Raw genomic sequence first — 18,259 nt, 5'->3', positions numbered from 1 at the left:
GGCACTACCAAGGTTTAAAGATTGTTAAATATTAAAATCACATCTGCCCAATCCCTCTGAGTGCGTTTTTACTCTGGTTCCCGACTTTCTCACCAACTAGTAACTCAGATGATAGCATCAAGGGCCCTAAAGTCAATGTCCTTTCTGATTTGTTTGTGCTCTTTGCCAAGGAAAATCCTCATGATTTTTTTTAAATAAATTTATTTTATCTATTTATTTATTTTTGGCTGCGTTGCGTCTTTGTTGCTGCACGCAGGCTTTCTCTAGTTGCAGTGAGCAGGGGCTACTCTTTGTTGCGGTGTGTGGGCTTCTCATTGTGGTGGCTTCTCTTGTTGTGGAGCATGGGTTCTGGCCGCACAAGCTTCCGTAGTTGTGGCATGCGGGCTCAGTAGTTGTGGCTCAGGGGCTCTAGAGTGCAGGCTCAGTAGTTGTGGCACACGGGCTTAGTTGCTCCGTGGCATGTGGGATCTTCCCGGACCAGGGCTCTAACCTGTGTCCCCTGCACTGGCAGGTGGATTCTTAACCACTGCACCACCAGGGAAGCCCTCCTCATGATTTTTTAATTAAAAAAATTTTTTTGGGGTCCCTGACTGCCAACTCAAGACTTAGGAAGGCCAATGTTTACCCCATGTACATGTTTAATCCTGACTGCCAACTCAAGACTTAGGAAGGCCAATGTTTACCCCATGTACATGTTTACTCCTGACCTTTTTAAGGAGTCTTAAGAAAGAAAGAGAAATGAGGCTGATGCGTAGTCCTGCGAACCAGCCCAAACACTAACCCAATGGAGCAGGCTCCAGCTACTCATCAGAAAACTCACGAAAGAAAGAAAGAAAGGAGGCCCTTGGGGACAGTAATGATGGCGGTGGTAGATTGTGAGCCAGACCAGAGATGCCCAGTGAAGATCCCCATTCAACGATCTTTGTTGAATTTCACTGTTATTTAATAGTGTATCTTTCTTGAAATCCACACAGACCCTGGTGTCTGGGATATTGGCAATATCAATATTATCTTTATTAATAAAAACAAAAAGCTAACCTTTACAATGTCTTCATTATGTGCCCCAAACATTCTAAAAACACACATGCACTCATAGGCATGTGCGCACTATCATTTCAATCATTTAGATGAAAGAAAATAGACGGCATAGATTTACTCAAATTATTGAATGGTGGAGGCAGAATTTAACCCAAACAGCCCACAGCTGAGGCCATTTACCATGCAAACTGCGCTCACATGGCCCACAGGCTCTGTTCTACCTAGATATGATAGATATCCCATGAGCTGTCCCCAAACTCAAAGTTGGGAAATGCTAAGCCAAACATATTTAATTTTTTAAATATAGGCCTCTTTGTCTTTTAAAAATATTTTATCAAAATAATATGTATTGTGGTTGTAAATGAAATTATTCAAAAGAGATTGTATTCAAAATGCTTAAAATAGTATTAATAAAATTCTTCCCCACTCCCAATCGTGCTTTTAACTTTCTGTTATTTTGTTCTTGTTTTTGCTTTTTCATTTCAGTTGGTGGTTGACACTAATGGCCCTAATATTAGAATAATGACTTTAATAATGTCTCAATAATAGGTGATTAGCACTATTTCTTCACTTATATACTTTTGAAGATAATTATGAGCCCTAACGGTATGGAGGTTCCTTAAAAAACTACAAACAGAACTACCATATGACCCAGCAATCCCACTACTGGGCATATACCCTGAGAAAACCATAATTCAAAAAGAGACATGTACCAAAATGTTCATAGCAGCCCTATTTACAATAGCCCGGAGATGGAAACACCCTAAGTGTCCATCATCAGATGAATGGGTAAAGAAGATGTGGCACATATATACAATGGAATATTACTCAGCCATAAAAAGAAATGAAATTGAGCTATTTGTAATGAGGTGGATGGACCTAGAGTCTGTCATACAGAGTGAAGTAAGTCAGAAAGAGAAAGACAAATACTGTATGCTGACACATATATATGGAATTTAAGAAAAAAATGTCATCAAGAACATAGGGGTAAGACAGGAATAAAGACACAGACCTACTAGAGCATGGACTTGAGGATGTGGGGAGGGGGAAGGGTAAGCTGTGACAAGGCGAGAGAGGCATGGACATATATACACTACCAAACGTAAGGTAGATAGCTAGTGGGAAGCAGCCGCATAGCACAGGGAGATCAGCTCGGTTCTTTGTGACCGCCTGGAGGGGTGGGATAGGGAGGGTGGGAGGGATATGCAAAAGGGAGGGGATATGGGAACATATGTATATGTATAACTGATTAAATTTGTAAAATAAAAAATAATAATAATAATAATAAAAAAAAAAAAGAACAGGAATTTAATTTACTTATAACCTTCCCCTTACTTCATTCTAAAGTTGGTATTTACATTTTAGTTCTTCTTTTGCATATCTTTTACTGTTAAGTAACACTTCTAAATTGTATTTATCTATCACCTTGAGTAATCTTTAATCATTGTTTGCACCCCCCCCCTTTTCTTCCACCATCCACACTCAGTTTCCTCCACCTAACCCTGCCTGAGACGTGCAGCTTTGCTTTTATATCATTAAGGCTAATATTTATAGCGTCTTCTGCAACCAAGACCAGAGCTTTCTGTTTATGACTACTGGAAAATCGAATGATGTGATATCATGATATTATGCAAGACTCAATTTCAGGCGTGGGGACCATAGATATAAAAAAGTAGTTTCTTGTTCAGTTGCGTATTCTTTCAAGAAGTAAACAATGTTCCAAGACCTCCATCTACAGTACCTGTAACTTTCAGCTTTTCAGCCCCAATGGTAATCCCATCTTCATCTGCAGAAAACAGCACCCTGCCGTCTTCACTTGCTCTCACTTCAAACCTTTTACACTGAGCTTCCACAGCATCAGCTCCTACGGTCAGAGGAAAGGTTTAAAAATGAATCTGGTATCCAGGAAACCATTAACATGTATTTTTTTTGAAAAAGAAGAGAAATACATATATTATTTAATCTCTACAGTATGTTTTATACCTAAATTAATATTTTAAAATTACCATCCTTTTCAGGAGGCTGTCTAATTTGGTAGGGTATTGCTGGGCTAAGTTGGTTGGGTACACATCTGACCTCTAAATCCTGACATAGTCCTGACAAGGTCTGTGTGGGTTTAGCCAGTTAGAAAATCTTTGCATATACACAAGGAAGACGATGTCTGCTTTGTTCCTGGTGGCAGCCTGAAGACTTGGCATTATACCTGGCATGTGCTGGATGCTTAATAAGGACTTGTGGACTGAAGGATTCTCGTGTTTTCTCTCTGCAATTAGACAATAGTGCCCATACTTGCTACATCACAAGGTACTTATAAAGCATTATTCAGTTGTGAACCTTTAGTTACTCTACACTTCATAGATTCTAATACTGCAATTTGTTCACTCTTTATTACTACTGAATGTGAATCCATTTTAGATTCAATATTGCAAATGTATGTGTATATCTATATATACATACATAACATATATATTTAGTGTTCTCCAATGTATCTTCTAATCAATAATTTTCTTTATTAAAATATTTTTAATAAATACAATTACATCATGTAATTGAAATCTATTTTCAATTTATTGGACAATTTTGCACATTAATCCATCCACAATCCACAAAGCCAGCTCCCATATGTGGAAAACATAATTAATTTGAGAGTGAGCAGGGCTTCAGCAAGAAGATCAAACTGGTCACGGGGTGAGGAACTGCTATTTCCGTAACAGTGATTTCTTTCTTTTGGCATAATGCATTTGGCATATGGATCTGTATCTTCCCCTCCTGTTAAGATCTGGAACATCCCTCTGCTGCTATCTACAGCAGAAACTCTTGGCAAGTACAATGTGGTCCACTCAGGGACCTGGGCATAGCTCCCTTTGTGCATATTTCTTTTCATTTCTCTCTACATATGCTATGGACTGAATGTTTGTATATGCCCTAAATTCATATGTTGAAATCCTAACTCATAATGTGATGGTGTTAGGATATGGAGTCTATAAGGTAATTAGGTCATGAGAATGGAGCCCTCCTGAATGGGATTGGTGCCCTTATAAAAAGACACAAATAAGTTTGCTTTCTCTCTCTGTGCAGTCTATGGAGTGAGGACACAGGGAGAAACTGGCTGTCTGCAAGCCAGGAAGCAGCCTCTCACCAGACACTGGATGTGTTGACACCTTGATCTTGGACTTGCAGCCTCCACAACTGTGAGAAATAAAAATGTGTTGTTTAAGCCACCCAGTCTATGGTATTTTGTTACAGCAGTCCAAATGGACTAAGACAATGTACTACCATTTTTTGTTAGCTATATGACCCCCAGGAATTCAAAATAGGAGATTATATTTGTATTCCAAAATGCCCTCTAAATTTAAAATTGTGTCTAGTTTCTAGTAGGCTTTTAGTAGGAGAATATTGTAGAGGTGAATGAGTGCAAGACTTAACTTTCTTCCTGCTTCCTTAGTCCTCAACCCCACCTCAGCCCTACTCTCAACCCTAGTCCATGGGTTTTAGTACTTACACTTTAGTAACTTACACCTCCCCATCATCATAGCTCCTGAGGAGTACTTAATAAGAGGAAGACATTATTCCACACTGGTAACATGTGGGATAATTTCTCTGAAAACAAGAAATTTTTCTTATATTCTGAAACTACATATATGTTTTCAGGTCCACAAAGAAAATGTGAAAACCTCCAATGAGAACAATGCTAAATACTTAAAAACTGGTGTTAACCATGCAAGCTATCAAGTTCAAAACAGCATAGATTGTATTTTTTTTTTTTTTTTTTTTTTTGCGGTATGCGGGCCTCTCACTGTTGTGGCCTCTCCCGTTGCGGAGCACAGGCTCCGGACACGCAGGCTCAGCGGCCATGGCTCACGGGCCCAGCCACTCTGCGGCACGTGGGATCCTCCCAGACCGGGGCACGAACCCGCGTCCCCTGAATCGGCAGGCGCACTCTCAACCACTGTGCCACCAGGGAAGCCCCATAGATTGTATTTTAAAGTCTGTTTTTTTAAGCAAATAACTTTCCTTATGGGATTTAATGGCAATATTGGAGAAACCATGGAAGACCTATCGTTCCTGGTCACAGTCATTGCATTTGATCTTGCAAACATTATTTCAGCAGCCTGTGTTCAGTTGATTTTGTTTTCTTCTAATCATGGCCTAACTTTCCTGTATTGATCTTTTAATCTTTGAACCATAATAACTCAAATGGATGATGTTCAAAAAGCCATGTTTGAGGCCACATGTGTTGATAAAAGTGATTTCTAAGTTTTGAGGCTTCTGTGTTTCAATCTATCTTCAGGGCACTGAGGCATACCTTAAATATGAACTGCCGAAAAGATACTACAGATACTATACACGTAAAACTTAACATGTACACTACCTTGCTTCCTTCAAATATATTTAATTATTGGGTGAATTGATCCACAAAATATATCACTGACTTTAATGACATTGAAGTATGTAGTTCTCTGTGCTTATAGATACATACGTACCTACACACTATATATACACACACAGCAGCAAGACTTTTCTTGGCATAATACTTAATGTTGTTATATGGGAGACAATTTATTAACATAAAAATGCTATATTATAAGTCACAGAAACTATTAGAAATATAACTTAAGTGTCTGGATGTGGCAAAGTAAGTTGAAGTCTTAATTCATTACATTTAAATAAGCAAAAGAAAATAAGCAGATTAAAAACATTTATGCACCTGGAATAGAAGAGATGCATCTAGGCCATAAATAAATGGATAAAGACTCATCCAATTGAAAAATAGATATATAAATTAATACAGCAGACTACACTCTATTCAACATATTAGTATAATTACAGAAGGCAAAATGGCAAGCAATTAGCAATGCATTGATAATAAGTAAATATTTTAAGTCAGAAAATAATTTTGAATGCATTGTGCTTCTGTATATTACTTTTCTGCAAATGGGAAGCACTTAATATATGTAATTGGACATATATTGCATTGTTGTGAATATTTATGTTTAAAATAAATATATTAGGCTATATGAAACTGAATTTATTATATCCTAACATGCTTTGTGTTGTCTTATTCTGTGTTTCAGGTTTCAAGTTAGCATCTCATATTCTCTAGGCTAGATCACCTTAGGAGCCAGTTGTTCAGAGGGGCAGTGATGTCCAGTTTAACCTTATCTCAATCAAAGATGCCTCCAGAGTTGCAGGAAAGCAATATGTCTGAATGTCTCTGGGTAAAGAGCTCTGATTCCTTAGCAAATAGATCATGGGAAACAAGTTATCCTGAAAGCTCTATATTTTATTAGTCATCCTAAACACCAAATTGCTAACTAAAGTATCAAGACTAAGTGCTTCTTTCAGAATATCTCTGAGAAGTTCATGTCAGCAACTTCGAAAATCAAAGAACAATAAGGTATAGAACAAGAAAAGAGGGAGACTGATCAAGATGGCAGAGTAAGAGGATGTGGAGTTCACCTCCCCCCACTAACATATCAAAAATACATCTACATGTGGAAAATTTCTCACTGAAAACGAACTGGAAACTGGCAGGAGGACTCCTGTACAACCAAGGCTGTGAGAAAGATCCACACATAATTGCACAGGAAGGGAAGAAAAGCGATCAGTTTGGGACCTGTGCTCCCCGGGAGGAGACTCAGAGGAAAGCGAGAATACAAAGGTGAACACACTGGGGAGTGAGAAGTGAGAGCCACAGACTGGGCGCCTGGGTCCTGGGGCCCTATGTGGGGAAGACCAGCTGCCTTGGCTGGTTGGAGGACCTCTGGGACAGGCAGGAGGGCTGTGGGAAGGCTGGACTCTGATGGTGAGGAGCGTGCTCACTGGCTCACCCTCGAGGCAGGACTGAGAGGGCAGAGAGAGGACTGCTCTGGAGCTGCCGGGTTTCCCACGACCACCTCAGCATGTGCCCCAGACCGAGCCAAGCAAACACTCTGGCGATGCTGAGCATATTTTCATGTGCCTGTTGGCCATCTGTACACTGTTGGTGGGAATGTAAACTGGTGCAGCCACTGTGGAAAACAGTATGGAGGTTTCTCAAAAAACTAAAAATAGGACTACCAATATGACCAAGCAATTCCACTACTGGGTATATATCCCAAAACACCAAAAACACTAATTCGAAAAGATACATGCACCCCAAGGTTCATAGCAGCATTACTTACAATTGCCAGAATATTATGGAACAACCTAAGTGTCCATCAATGGACGATTGGACAAAGAAGATGTGGGATATTACTCAGCCATAAAAAATAATGAAATTCTGCCATTTACAACAATGTGAATGGACCTAGGAAATATTATGCTTAGTGAAATAAGTCAGACAGAGAAAGACAAATACTGTATGATATCACTTATACGTGGAATCTAAAAAATAAAACAAAGGAATGTACGTAGCAAAACAGAAACAGACTCACAGATATAGAAAGCAAACTAGTGGTTTACCAGAGGGGAGAAGGAAATGGGGCAAGATACACATATGGGATTAAGAGATACAAACTACTATGTATAAAACAGACATGCAACAAGGATATATTATTGTACAGCACAGGGAATCATAGTCATTATCTTGTAACAACTTTTAATAAACTATAAACTGTAAAAATACTGAAACACTATGCTGTACACCTGAAACTAGTATAATATTGTAAATTAGCTGTACTTCAACTTAAAAAAGAACAAGAAAAGAGAACCGGCAGGAAAAGAAGAAAATATGTAAGCAAAATACAAGGTTTTTTAAAAGGATTGAAGTGTTCAATACATATCCAAATATTTTCTCTAGTCCATTTAATGTTCTGTATAGATTCTTTAAAAGCAAACAAACTAAACAACAATGTTAATTTCTTATTTCCCTCAGAGACGGCTCCACTGCCCTTTTTGGAAGGTTCACATTTCTTACAGTCATATTTAGTGTCCAAATGCATGTTTTGCAGACAAGTAGAGAGGCTCCGTTAATTATGTACTGGCTTTGCATTTTCTATCTTAAATCAGTCAAAGACATGAACTGGAAAGTTTTCTTCAATAAAAAGAAAACAAGGCAAAGATCAAAATGGATATGTCTGGTGTGTTTTCCTCAAGCATAGCAGGATGAATCCTTTCTTCCTATATAACTCTAATTTTGTACATCTGTCAATATTTTCAAGGTCTTAAAGAAGAGCATTATTAAAAGATTAGAAATTCCCACAAGAAAAACAAAAACAGGATTCAATACAGTCAACTAAATTCAGTGTTCTGAAATCGCCGATTTAGAATTATCACGGGCCAGTAAAAAAACCAAACCAAGTTTGAAACAAAGTAAGCTGCTTTCATGAAATATAAATGTAAATAAGCCTGTAGTTTATTTTATTTTACACGATGTGTGTCATTAAAATCTTGCACGTGGAAAGTGCACTCTGAGTGTATGGGGGACAAGAGGAGAAGAAGCAGCAGAATAAAGGGAAGGTCACCAGGGCCAGGCTGGGAAGCTTGTCTCAGAAGAAGGGCTATTGAGCCTTGAGGATCTGCAATCCTCATGGCATCTTGCCAGAGATCGTCTTTGTTTCTTTCCCCCTACCCTCAGGAACTGCCTTCTGTTTTGGAATTGGAGGAGCAGGCATTCTTCCATCAGCAAATACGGTAGTTATATTAACTCTGAGGCTATATTCACCTTTGTAGCCCTACCTGGGACTCCCTACAGTCCTGGGTCTAGACAGATGCCTGTGCACAATATTTCTCAATTAAAGTGTGTTTTTAAGTTGAAATGAATTCCATGACTCTCCACCATTTGTACTTTTGAGCCTTGTTGATCACTTCCTTGCCCATCTATACTATCCCTACGATCACATACTATTGCTCACCGTCATCCTTTTCTAAAAAGTTATGAAAAACTTATGCATATAATAATTATATAAATAATGTTACCCACCACCCCACTGAATACATATCTACTATTTCCAAAATAGGTGAAACTTTCAGTGTAACCTTTCCTTAATCATATGTCCCTTCATCCTCAGGGAGCTCCAGATGTCAGCAATGTCCCCAAATGAGTCTTTATCACTCCCATTTTATAACCTTACTACTTACGTATGTATCCATCAAACATTTTTCTTACTTTTGCATGTTTTGCACAAGATACACACACACATGCACAGACACACCATTTTATATTATTTGTATTTTTCAGTGACTTGATTTATTTTGTTAAATTGTAGCTCTGGTTTATTCACCTTCACTGCGATATTCTATCGTACAGATATACCACAAATTAGTGATCCATTTTCCATTGAAAATCTTTTAGGTTGTTTCTAGGATATCAGAATCCATAACAATTATGCTATAAATGTTTTTGTGTAAGGATCCTTCTACACTTGGTCAAACGTGTTCTAGGGCTTTTACGTGGGTGTGGGATGGCTGGACAGCAGAGTGTGTACTTTAATTTTACTAAATAATAAGAAGTTGCTTTCCAAACTGGTTGTATTGATTTACATTCCTACAGAGAAAGTACGAGTGTTCCTGTAACTCCACATCACTGCAAACACTGAACGTTAAAAGACTTTAATTTTTACCAATCTGCATGTTAAAAGGTATGCCACTATGGTTTAAATTTACAATTCCTTGATTGCTGTTGGAGTAAACATCTTTTTGTTTTTCTTTTTTTTGCAGTACACGGGCCTCTCACTGTTGTGGCCTCTCCCGTTGCAGAGCACAGGCTCCGGACGCACAGGTTCAGAGGCCATGGCTCACGGGCCCAGCCGCTCCGCGGCATGTAGGATCTTCCCAGACTGGGACACGAACCCGTGTCCCCTGCATCCGCAGGCGGACTCTCAACCACTGCGCCACCAGGGAAGCCCTGGAGTAAACATCTTTTTTATGCCATTGCTCCACAGACTCTTTCCTGACAATATACTCCCCACAGTCAGTCCATGGGGGCATGTGAGGCCAGCTCTTTCTCTAGAAGTGGTTCAGTTCTCATAGGATATTATTCTCTCTGACCAAAGCAGTTAATCCATACACAAGCATGTGACTCAAGCGCTCTCCTGATTTTTGCTCTAAGTTTTGAAAAAGAGGCACATTCTTCTTTGAGATCAGACACTGAGCATGATATAAACTTAAAGCTTTTAGCTGTACTTCCAACATGGAGAAAGTCTGCCTGAGAAATCAGCCAATCAGTGAAAGGGAGAAAAAAAAAAGAAGAGAAAGAGAAGGACAGAGAGACATTCCTGAAATTATTGCTTAAATAGTCAGATCCAGTCAGAAACAAATGAATCAAGCTCTGAACTTTCCAATTTTATAAATCAATAAATTACTCACTGACCCCACTCATTTTGAAGAGTTCATAAATTTTGAATTGGGTTTCCTTTAGCTGAATTCTTTAACTCTTTATTTTCTTCTTTAAGTTTCTATGCATTCTCCTTTCCGTCATGTTCATCTTTATTAAACAGAAATTCTGGAAATGTTCCACCTTTTAAGTATCACTGAATTTCCCCACAAAAAATTCAACAGTCTTTAATTAAAAGGAAAAAAATATGCTCTGTACCTCTAAATTAAAAAGCATTAATAATATATCAAATGTTACTTCATAATGACAAAAAAATTGATTCACCATGAATATTTAGCAATTTAAATTATTATAGATGTAGAAACATGATGTCAAAACAAAGCAACATTTGACAAAACTACAAGAAAAACTAGCCAAAGGCAGATTCTTGACAGGAGATTATAAAATCTTTTCTCAGTAACACAGCAAAAAAAAATAATAATGGGACAATTAAAACATTTTTATCAACGTTGGCATATTGGTCATGCATTGAATCCTTAATCTAAATAGGGACTTCCCTGGTGGTCCAGTGGTTAAGACTCTGTACTTCCAATGCAGGGGGCATGGGTTCGTTACCTGGGCAGGGAACTAAGATCCCACATGACGTGCAGTGTGGCCAAAAAAAACCCCCCCAAACCCCCAAATATATATATACATATATAAATAAAATAAATACTTTAAATTGTTCCTTTTCAATTGAATATTTTTTCCATTTTACTGGAATATAATTGTCTACTACATTATATAAGTATAAAGTTTTCAGCATAATGACATATATATTGGGGAATAATTGAATATTTTATTTGACTATTTTATCTCAACCTACTCTATTAAATACCTTAAAAAGTGAATCATTACTCTGGCTTAATGCAAATCTTAACAGATAACAGCATGAAAATTATAGAGATTTTTATTTGACCACACTGCAATCAATCTTAAATAACAAAAGTTAACTGATATATCCCCATATGTTTAGAAATTTTAAAACTCACATTAAAATAAGCATTGGGCAAAATTCTAATAATAGTTGAAATTAGAAAGTGTTCCAAACTAAACAACGATTACAATATTATTGTCAACATTTGTAAAATATGCTAAATCAGTACTTACAACAAAATGTCTAGCCTCACATAGCTATATTGGAAGAGAAGAGATGCTAAAAATTAATGATCAAACATCCCTCTATGCTGAGAAGTAGAAAACAACAGCAATAAAACAACAAAAAAATAAATCCTCAAAATGTAGATGGAAACAATAATGAAGGGCAGATATTAATGAAACAGAATACAAATCTATAATATATTAGATCAATGAGGTCAAAGGTAGATTTATTACAACTAATAAAATTGACCAATTTATGGTGAAATTAATTAATAAAATATTTAAATATAACAATACATATCAGTAATAAAAAGGGACATTACTACAGATATTATAGACGTTCAAATGGTACAAATATTTTATGGTAACATTATATGAATAAATTTGAAAATCTGTTTGACTTGAAAAAATGCCTACAAAATATTACTTACCATACTGACTTAGGAATAAACAGAAAACCTGAGCACTCCCATTATAATATAGTATAACGTAGTACAGAAATTACATAAGTAGTTTAAAATCTTTACATATATACACATACAGACATGCACACACACACACACACAGAAATTCTAGTCTGTGCTATTCAGGAAAGAATCAATTTGAATACAAATTACAACTCTTAATGAGAACAGAATAATACGAAACACTCCCCAACTGATTTCATGAAGCTAGTATAATTCTGACACAAAAACCTTACAGAGATAGCACACTGAATAAAAATTACAGTATAATTATACTCATAAACAAAAAATCAAAAAGCCTAAGTAACACATTAGCCCACCATGTTTACCCCAGGCATGTAAGAGTGGTTTATATCTGACACTCAGTAAATGTATTTAACTATCTTTGAAGTTTTAAAGAGAAAAGACAGGATTAGCTCATAGAGGTATAAAAATTTTTTGACATAATTCAACATTGTTCATAAGAAAACCATTTACCAAACTTTGTATCCTTTCCTGACACAAATTACACACTAAGAAGCATTCATTTACATTGAAGTGGTATTTAAACCATGTTTTTTTTCAGTCTTATATGATCCAATGTATTATCAATAATTTTAATGTATTTATTAAATATTCACTATATTTCACAAACTAGGTTAATGCTGAGTATATGAAAATAAAGAAAAGGGTTTTGTACCCAAGGAGATTATAGTATATTGGAATTGCTAAACAATTATACAAGGCTGATAAACCAAAATCTATACTGATTGTTTGATTAGGTTTATCAGTGTTACTTCCTCATTAGAGGCATCACAATCAATGTACAGATCCTCACAGGTACAGCTTTAAATAGCAGCTTTAAATAGCATAGCTTTTTAAACTAAAACTACATATTTTAAAAAGAAAATGTTTTTGAAGAGAAGTGCCATAGACTACAATTTCCCCTGTGTATGCGTAATCTCTTGTAATTTTGGATCAGTTTACTTGATGATACTACCAGAGCAACATGTGCTTAATAAAAGTATATTTCTAACTTGAAACTACAGGAAAAATCATTAGAGCACAATGAGATTTAGTACTTTCTAAAATAGAGTATCCCACCCTAATGGTTGTATGGCAACAACAGCCTTATCAGTGTACATGCACGAACTAATACTAAGAGGAAGTAATTTTCTTTTTAATTAGGCTTTATAACATTTAAGTTTCATTTCAATCTATAATATCTAATCAATAGTTTAGTTACACATCCAGACTACAAACATTTTCCACTTCAAATGATCAATCACATCAGGCTTTCATTCTCACTACTCCACTCTAATTGGTCTTATCAAGATCTGGAATAAACATTTTTCAAAATTTAATAGCCATAGACCTCATCTTACAGGATCTCTCAGTAGCATCTGACTCAGTCAACACTTTTTTCCTTAAAAGCTTTTTTCATTACACTTGAGAAACCACACTCTTGGCATTTTTACTAGCTCACTAGTCATACTTTTCCAGCCTATATCCTTGCTTTCTTCTTTTCTTCCTATTCTCTAAACATTTACATGTCTCAGAGGTCAGAATAATGATTCTTTTTTTTAACATTTTTATTGGAGTATAATTGTTTTACAATGGTGTGTTAGTCTCTGCTTTATAACAAAGTGAATCAGTTATACATATACATGTATCCCCATATCTCTTCCCTCTTAAACTGTATTCTGTGTGAAAAGTCTCCAGAGCAAAAGAAAAACACGAAAAGAACGGAAGGAAATCCTATTTACTCCTCTCACTTCTCCATGCACCTGGGGGTTCTCATTCAGGATCATGGCTTTAAGTAATATGTATGTGTTGAGTCCAAGATTTCTAACATGTGCACTAATATTTACCTGGAAATCCAAGTTTATATAGACACCTTTTATAGATGTCTAAAAGGTACTGAAATATAGTTTGTCTCAATAAGAACTCCTGATTTTCACACACTTGCCAAATTATTTTTTCCTCAGTAATCTCCTTCTCAGTGAATAGGGCCACAATTTACCCCAATCGTTTAGCTCCCTTCAAGGTTTATCTCAGGTCCCACTTCCACTTTTTTTCCTCTGTGCCATTTTCTTTTTTTCTTCCAAGCCCCTAACTGATACAGAAACCCAAAGAAAGAGGTAAATACATTGAAATATTTATTTTCATAACGGAATGACAAAAGCAAAGGTAGTGAATAAAGATTGAGTCTTTTAAATTAACTTAAAATTTCTGTTAATTCAGAAACAGCATGTCTCTAACCCATTGCTTTCTTCCAGTTTAATAAAACGGCTGTCTAATGAATTGTTTAAATAAGGTAACGGGGTTTTCAGATAAATAAAATAAACAATATCTCTCTAAGATCTACTTTTTCCCTACATTCATCTTTCTAATAACATTCTTACTTTCCTTAGTCTCTGGAAAGATTTCTTGGTATCCTGAATATTTCAAAATATTCAAGAACAATTATAAATAACTAAACTGCCCCTCCGCCCAAGCTAAATTTTTGAACGTACTAGTAATATTTGGGGTGAGGATATGATGAAGTCATTTATTTAATTAAATATTTGGGGAAACTTCCGATGCTTTTAGGCAGTTAACCGTGTTTCAGTAGAGATCACTTGAATTTGTTAAAAATAATTTGCAAAATGGACTTTTAGTTTTCTTATTTACTGATATCTATTACTCAGTGTGTATTCTCTTTTCATGCCTCATCTCCCCCTTTCAGAATAGGTATTTAAAAGAGAGTGTGTTTAGAGTCATCCAAAGTAACTTCCTATGCTGTTATCATCCGAATGAAGCTTTTACTTCTTTTCAACATATTGTCCTTCACTTTAATACATTTTTTTAAACTCCAAGGGAATTTTCCAATTCAAAGCACTCTTTTTTATCAGATTATCCAGCTAAATATGAAAAAAAAGTTTTATAGCCACATGTGCAGCACATTTTAAATACTAGTCCAAATTTCCCTCACCAGCATACCCTCCACCTGTCTTTCCCTGAAAATAGCTTTTTGGTGTTCAGAGAATGTAAGTAATCTGATGATGAAATTAAATGGAATATTATTAGGATATCTCAAAAACTTGTAGGTCAAATTCTTTTATCATCACTTATTTATTGCAGGTATATCTAAGAGTTGAAATTATATTTCCAAAATATTCATTCTGGATATTACTGTATATCAGAATACTCATTAGGCTGTTTCTCTTTCTGATACAAGTTTGGTATGTGGTCCATGGTTAGAATGGAGATATGGGTCTTGGGAATGCAGGCCTTTTCTATTTTTTTCTCTGCCACTCTCAAATTATGCTTCTATCTTGGAGACCAATATAGGTGCTACTGGTCATTTTAATGAGTCTTATTCTAGAGAGCAGGAAGACAGAATAAAGGTCAGGTCCATTTTTTAAAAAGACACCATCTAAAATTGTATACATCACCTTATTTATATCTCATTAGCTAGAGCTCAGGCACATCTAGCTGTAAGGGAGACATATAGTCTCGAGCTGAGTAGTCATATGCCCAGCTTAGACCTGAGATTGTATTACTAAAAGAGAAGGAAAGAAGAGTTATGAGGGGGAGCAGCTAACGGTATCTGTAACATCATACAAGAGCTTTTATTTCAGAAAGAATCTTGATAATTGCTCAGACTTTGGAAAACCCTAAAGTCAATGTTCATATGCATCTTTCTTACTATTCTTTTGCTACTAATGCCTGGATTCCACATCCTGTAGGATGTCTCATCCTAACTTTACTCGTACTAGTTAATCTAAAATAATACTGATCCCTTTGCCTATAAATGAAAGAGAGCAAGGCTAACAGAAGCAGAAACCAGTTAGATTTCAGTCATATGTACTTTGTAAACACAGTATTTTGTTAACACAAAATATTTATGACTTACTGAAAAAATGCCATACAATTCATGACTTTACAAAACAAATCACATATATAAGAAGGTACTTGCTATGTTTCCTCTGAAAATTCTAACTGGGTGGTGCTTTATAGTCAAAACAGAAAATAGATAATTTTATTGTTTTTCTTTAGCAAATTACTATGTTGTCTTTTAGTACATTTTTGCATTTAAAGGGATATAAATAATAAGAAGGAAAAGAACACTGCTGTATCTATTGCTGATAGCGGTCTCCTTGATAATTAGCACCAAATATCCTCATCCAATCTGAATTTCTTTCTCAATAACCCATAATTTGCATACTGTTAAACACTCTTCACTTTTTATTAGTAAATCTCTAATATTTCTTTCCATAACATGTATATTTTGGAAAAGTAACATCACATTCAGATGTTAAAATGCTTTGCTACCTCCAAGCACTCTTTAATAAAAATTACCAGTAAATTACCATGAATAAATTGCATATGATGTTTGAGCTTTTATTCCAGAATTCTATCTAAGCCTATACTTAATACTTTATTTCTTTTACCTGGTTCTATATTTCTTTTCTTTCGAGCCTTCATCTTCACTAATTAGATCAGAATGAAATTGATGTCAGTAGTTTCTCAATATTACCTTAATGTCATTCAAGCACTATATCTAGCTATTTAAGATATAAACTACTATAAAGGAGAACAGAAGATAGCCTTCATGGAGTACACATTTGAATTTAGAATACAATTGACATTTTGAAAATGAAATCATCATGGCAAGCAACCTGAAAAAGTTTAATAGAACCTGAAAGAATTAAGATGTATGCTGTAAGAGACTATACTCTCACCTATTAAAAATTACATATATGTATATGATGGGTATGTATATCTGCATATACTGAAAGAAATGATAATATTTTTAATTTGCCACAGTTATGTATATGCTGAGATAGCTTTTTAAATATATTAATTGTAGTTACCCTGGCAGAATTAGTACTTTTTTCAAATATCTCTTCATGGAAAACTATATCCTATAGGCTGTCAAAATCTTTTCTCCTACATTATTGTCATAAATCGAGTTTTCTTTTTTGACAAGATAATGCATTTATAGGATACAACACTTAAAAGCATAACGTACACCAGAGAAGTCTCACTTCTACCTCTGCCCTAGACATCCTTTTCTGCTATTTCCCCTAAGTGGAAAATTTCTGTGGTTCCTTTTGAATTTTTCTTTTAATTTTTAGCAAATAGAAGCACAGACAATTATATCTCTCTTTCTTAAACAAAATACACATTTTTACAATGTTTGTCCATTGCTTTTCCTATAACAATTGTAGCCCAATTTTAAATATTCTTTCAACTCATGACAATCTAAATGAATGAAGGGATATAATAATGCAGACACCCAAATCTGTCTAGCTTTGTCTGGTTTAACATGTGTTTATTTTATATTTGCATGAAATTATTCTGATAAGTTGCGACTCCTTATAGCTTAATAAGGAAACTCCTATCTTCAATAACGTGGGAGTTTTTTATTTTTTATTTTTTAAAATAAATTTGTTTATTTTATTTATTTATTTTTGGCTGTGTTGGGTCTTCTTTGCTGCCCACGGGCTTTCTCTAGTTGCGGCGAGCCAGGGCTACTCTTTGTTGCAGTGCGCATGCTTCTCATTGCGGTGGCTTCTCCTGTTGCAGAGCACAGGCTCCAGGCACACGGACTCCAGTAGCTGTGGCACGTGGGCTCAGTAGTTGTGGCTCGTGGGCTCTGGAGCACAGGTTCTGTAGTTGTGGTGCACGGGCTTAGTTGCTCCACGGAATGTGCGATCTTCCCGGACCAGGGTTTGACCCGTGTCCCCTGCGTTGGCAGGTGGATTCTTAACCACTGCCCCACCAGGGAAGTCCAATAACATGTTTTATTAATCATTTTGGTGAATACGTTGGTGCCATGTTAATTAAACTTTCATGTAACACAGAAAATGGAGGAATAACTACATACACAATCAGAATTCCAAAGGATTTTGACAAGTCATGATGGGTTCAGATACTAGTTTTTAAAATAAACTTTGAGATAAATAAATTATATTTTTTGTAGGTATCAAGAGACATTCTTTGAAAAGCGACACAAAAACAGAATATGAGGGAGGAGAATTATCAACATTTGTGGGATAAAAGTGTTTTATCTTTTAGACAACTATGCCCAATGTGTTTGAGGAGTAAACATCATCTTAGACTGTATAAATGGAAATGTAATGCTGATGAACAAGAAAATGATCAAGCTGAACTCTGGGTTGATCAAATCATATCTGTCTGGATTGCTGCATTTTATTATAGGCTTTCTGTGATGGCTGATTGTTGGTGTGAATTAAAAATGTGACCAGAGGGCTTCCCTGGTGGCGCAGTGGTCAAGAGTCCGCCTGTCAATGCAGGGGATACGAGTTCGTGCCCTGGTCTGGGAAGATCCCACATGCCGCGGAGCGGCTGGGTCCGTGAGCCATGGCCGCTG

The 18,259-nt window shown here is 36.1% G+C and overlaps 1 protein-coding gene across 3 annotated transcripts in view; it reads right to left on the bottom strand.

Annotated features, from left to right (window-relative positions):
* The window catches only part of SGCZ (sarcoglycan zeta), a 323,269-nt gene that overhangs the window by 40,544 nt on the left and 264,466 nt on the right, over nt 1–18,259 (bottom strand). For 2 of the 3 annotated variants that reach the window (XM_060085994.1, XM_060085996.1), the window contains one exon: nt 2,780–2,902. The exons of the other annotated variant lie outside the window; for it this stretch is intronic. In XM_060085994.1, the coding sequence (XP_059941977.1) occupies nt 2,780–2,902 (123 nt within the window). The remainder of the gene's footprint in view (nt 1–2,779; nt 2,903–18,259) is intronic. 3 annotated transcript variants of the gene reach the window in all.

The sequence above is a fragment of the Mesoplodon densirostris genome, chromosome 20 (assembly GCF_025265405.1).
Source record: "Mesoplodon densirostris isolate mMesDen1 chromosome 20, mMesDen1 primary haplotype, whole genome shotgun sequence".
Taxonomy (NCBI): Eukaryota; Metazoa; Chordata; class Mammalia; order Artiodactyla; family Ziphiidae; genus Mesoplodon; species Mesoplodon densirostris.
This window is presented reverse-complemented; position numbering and strand designations above follow the sequence as displayed.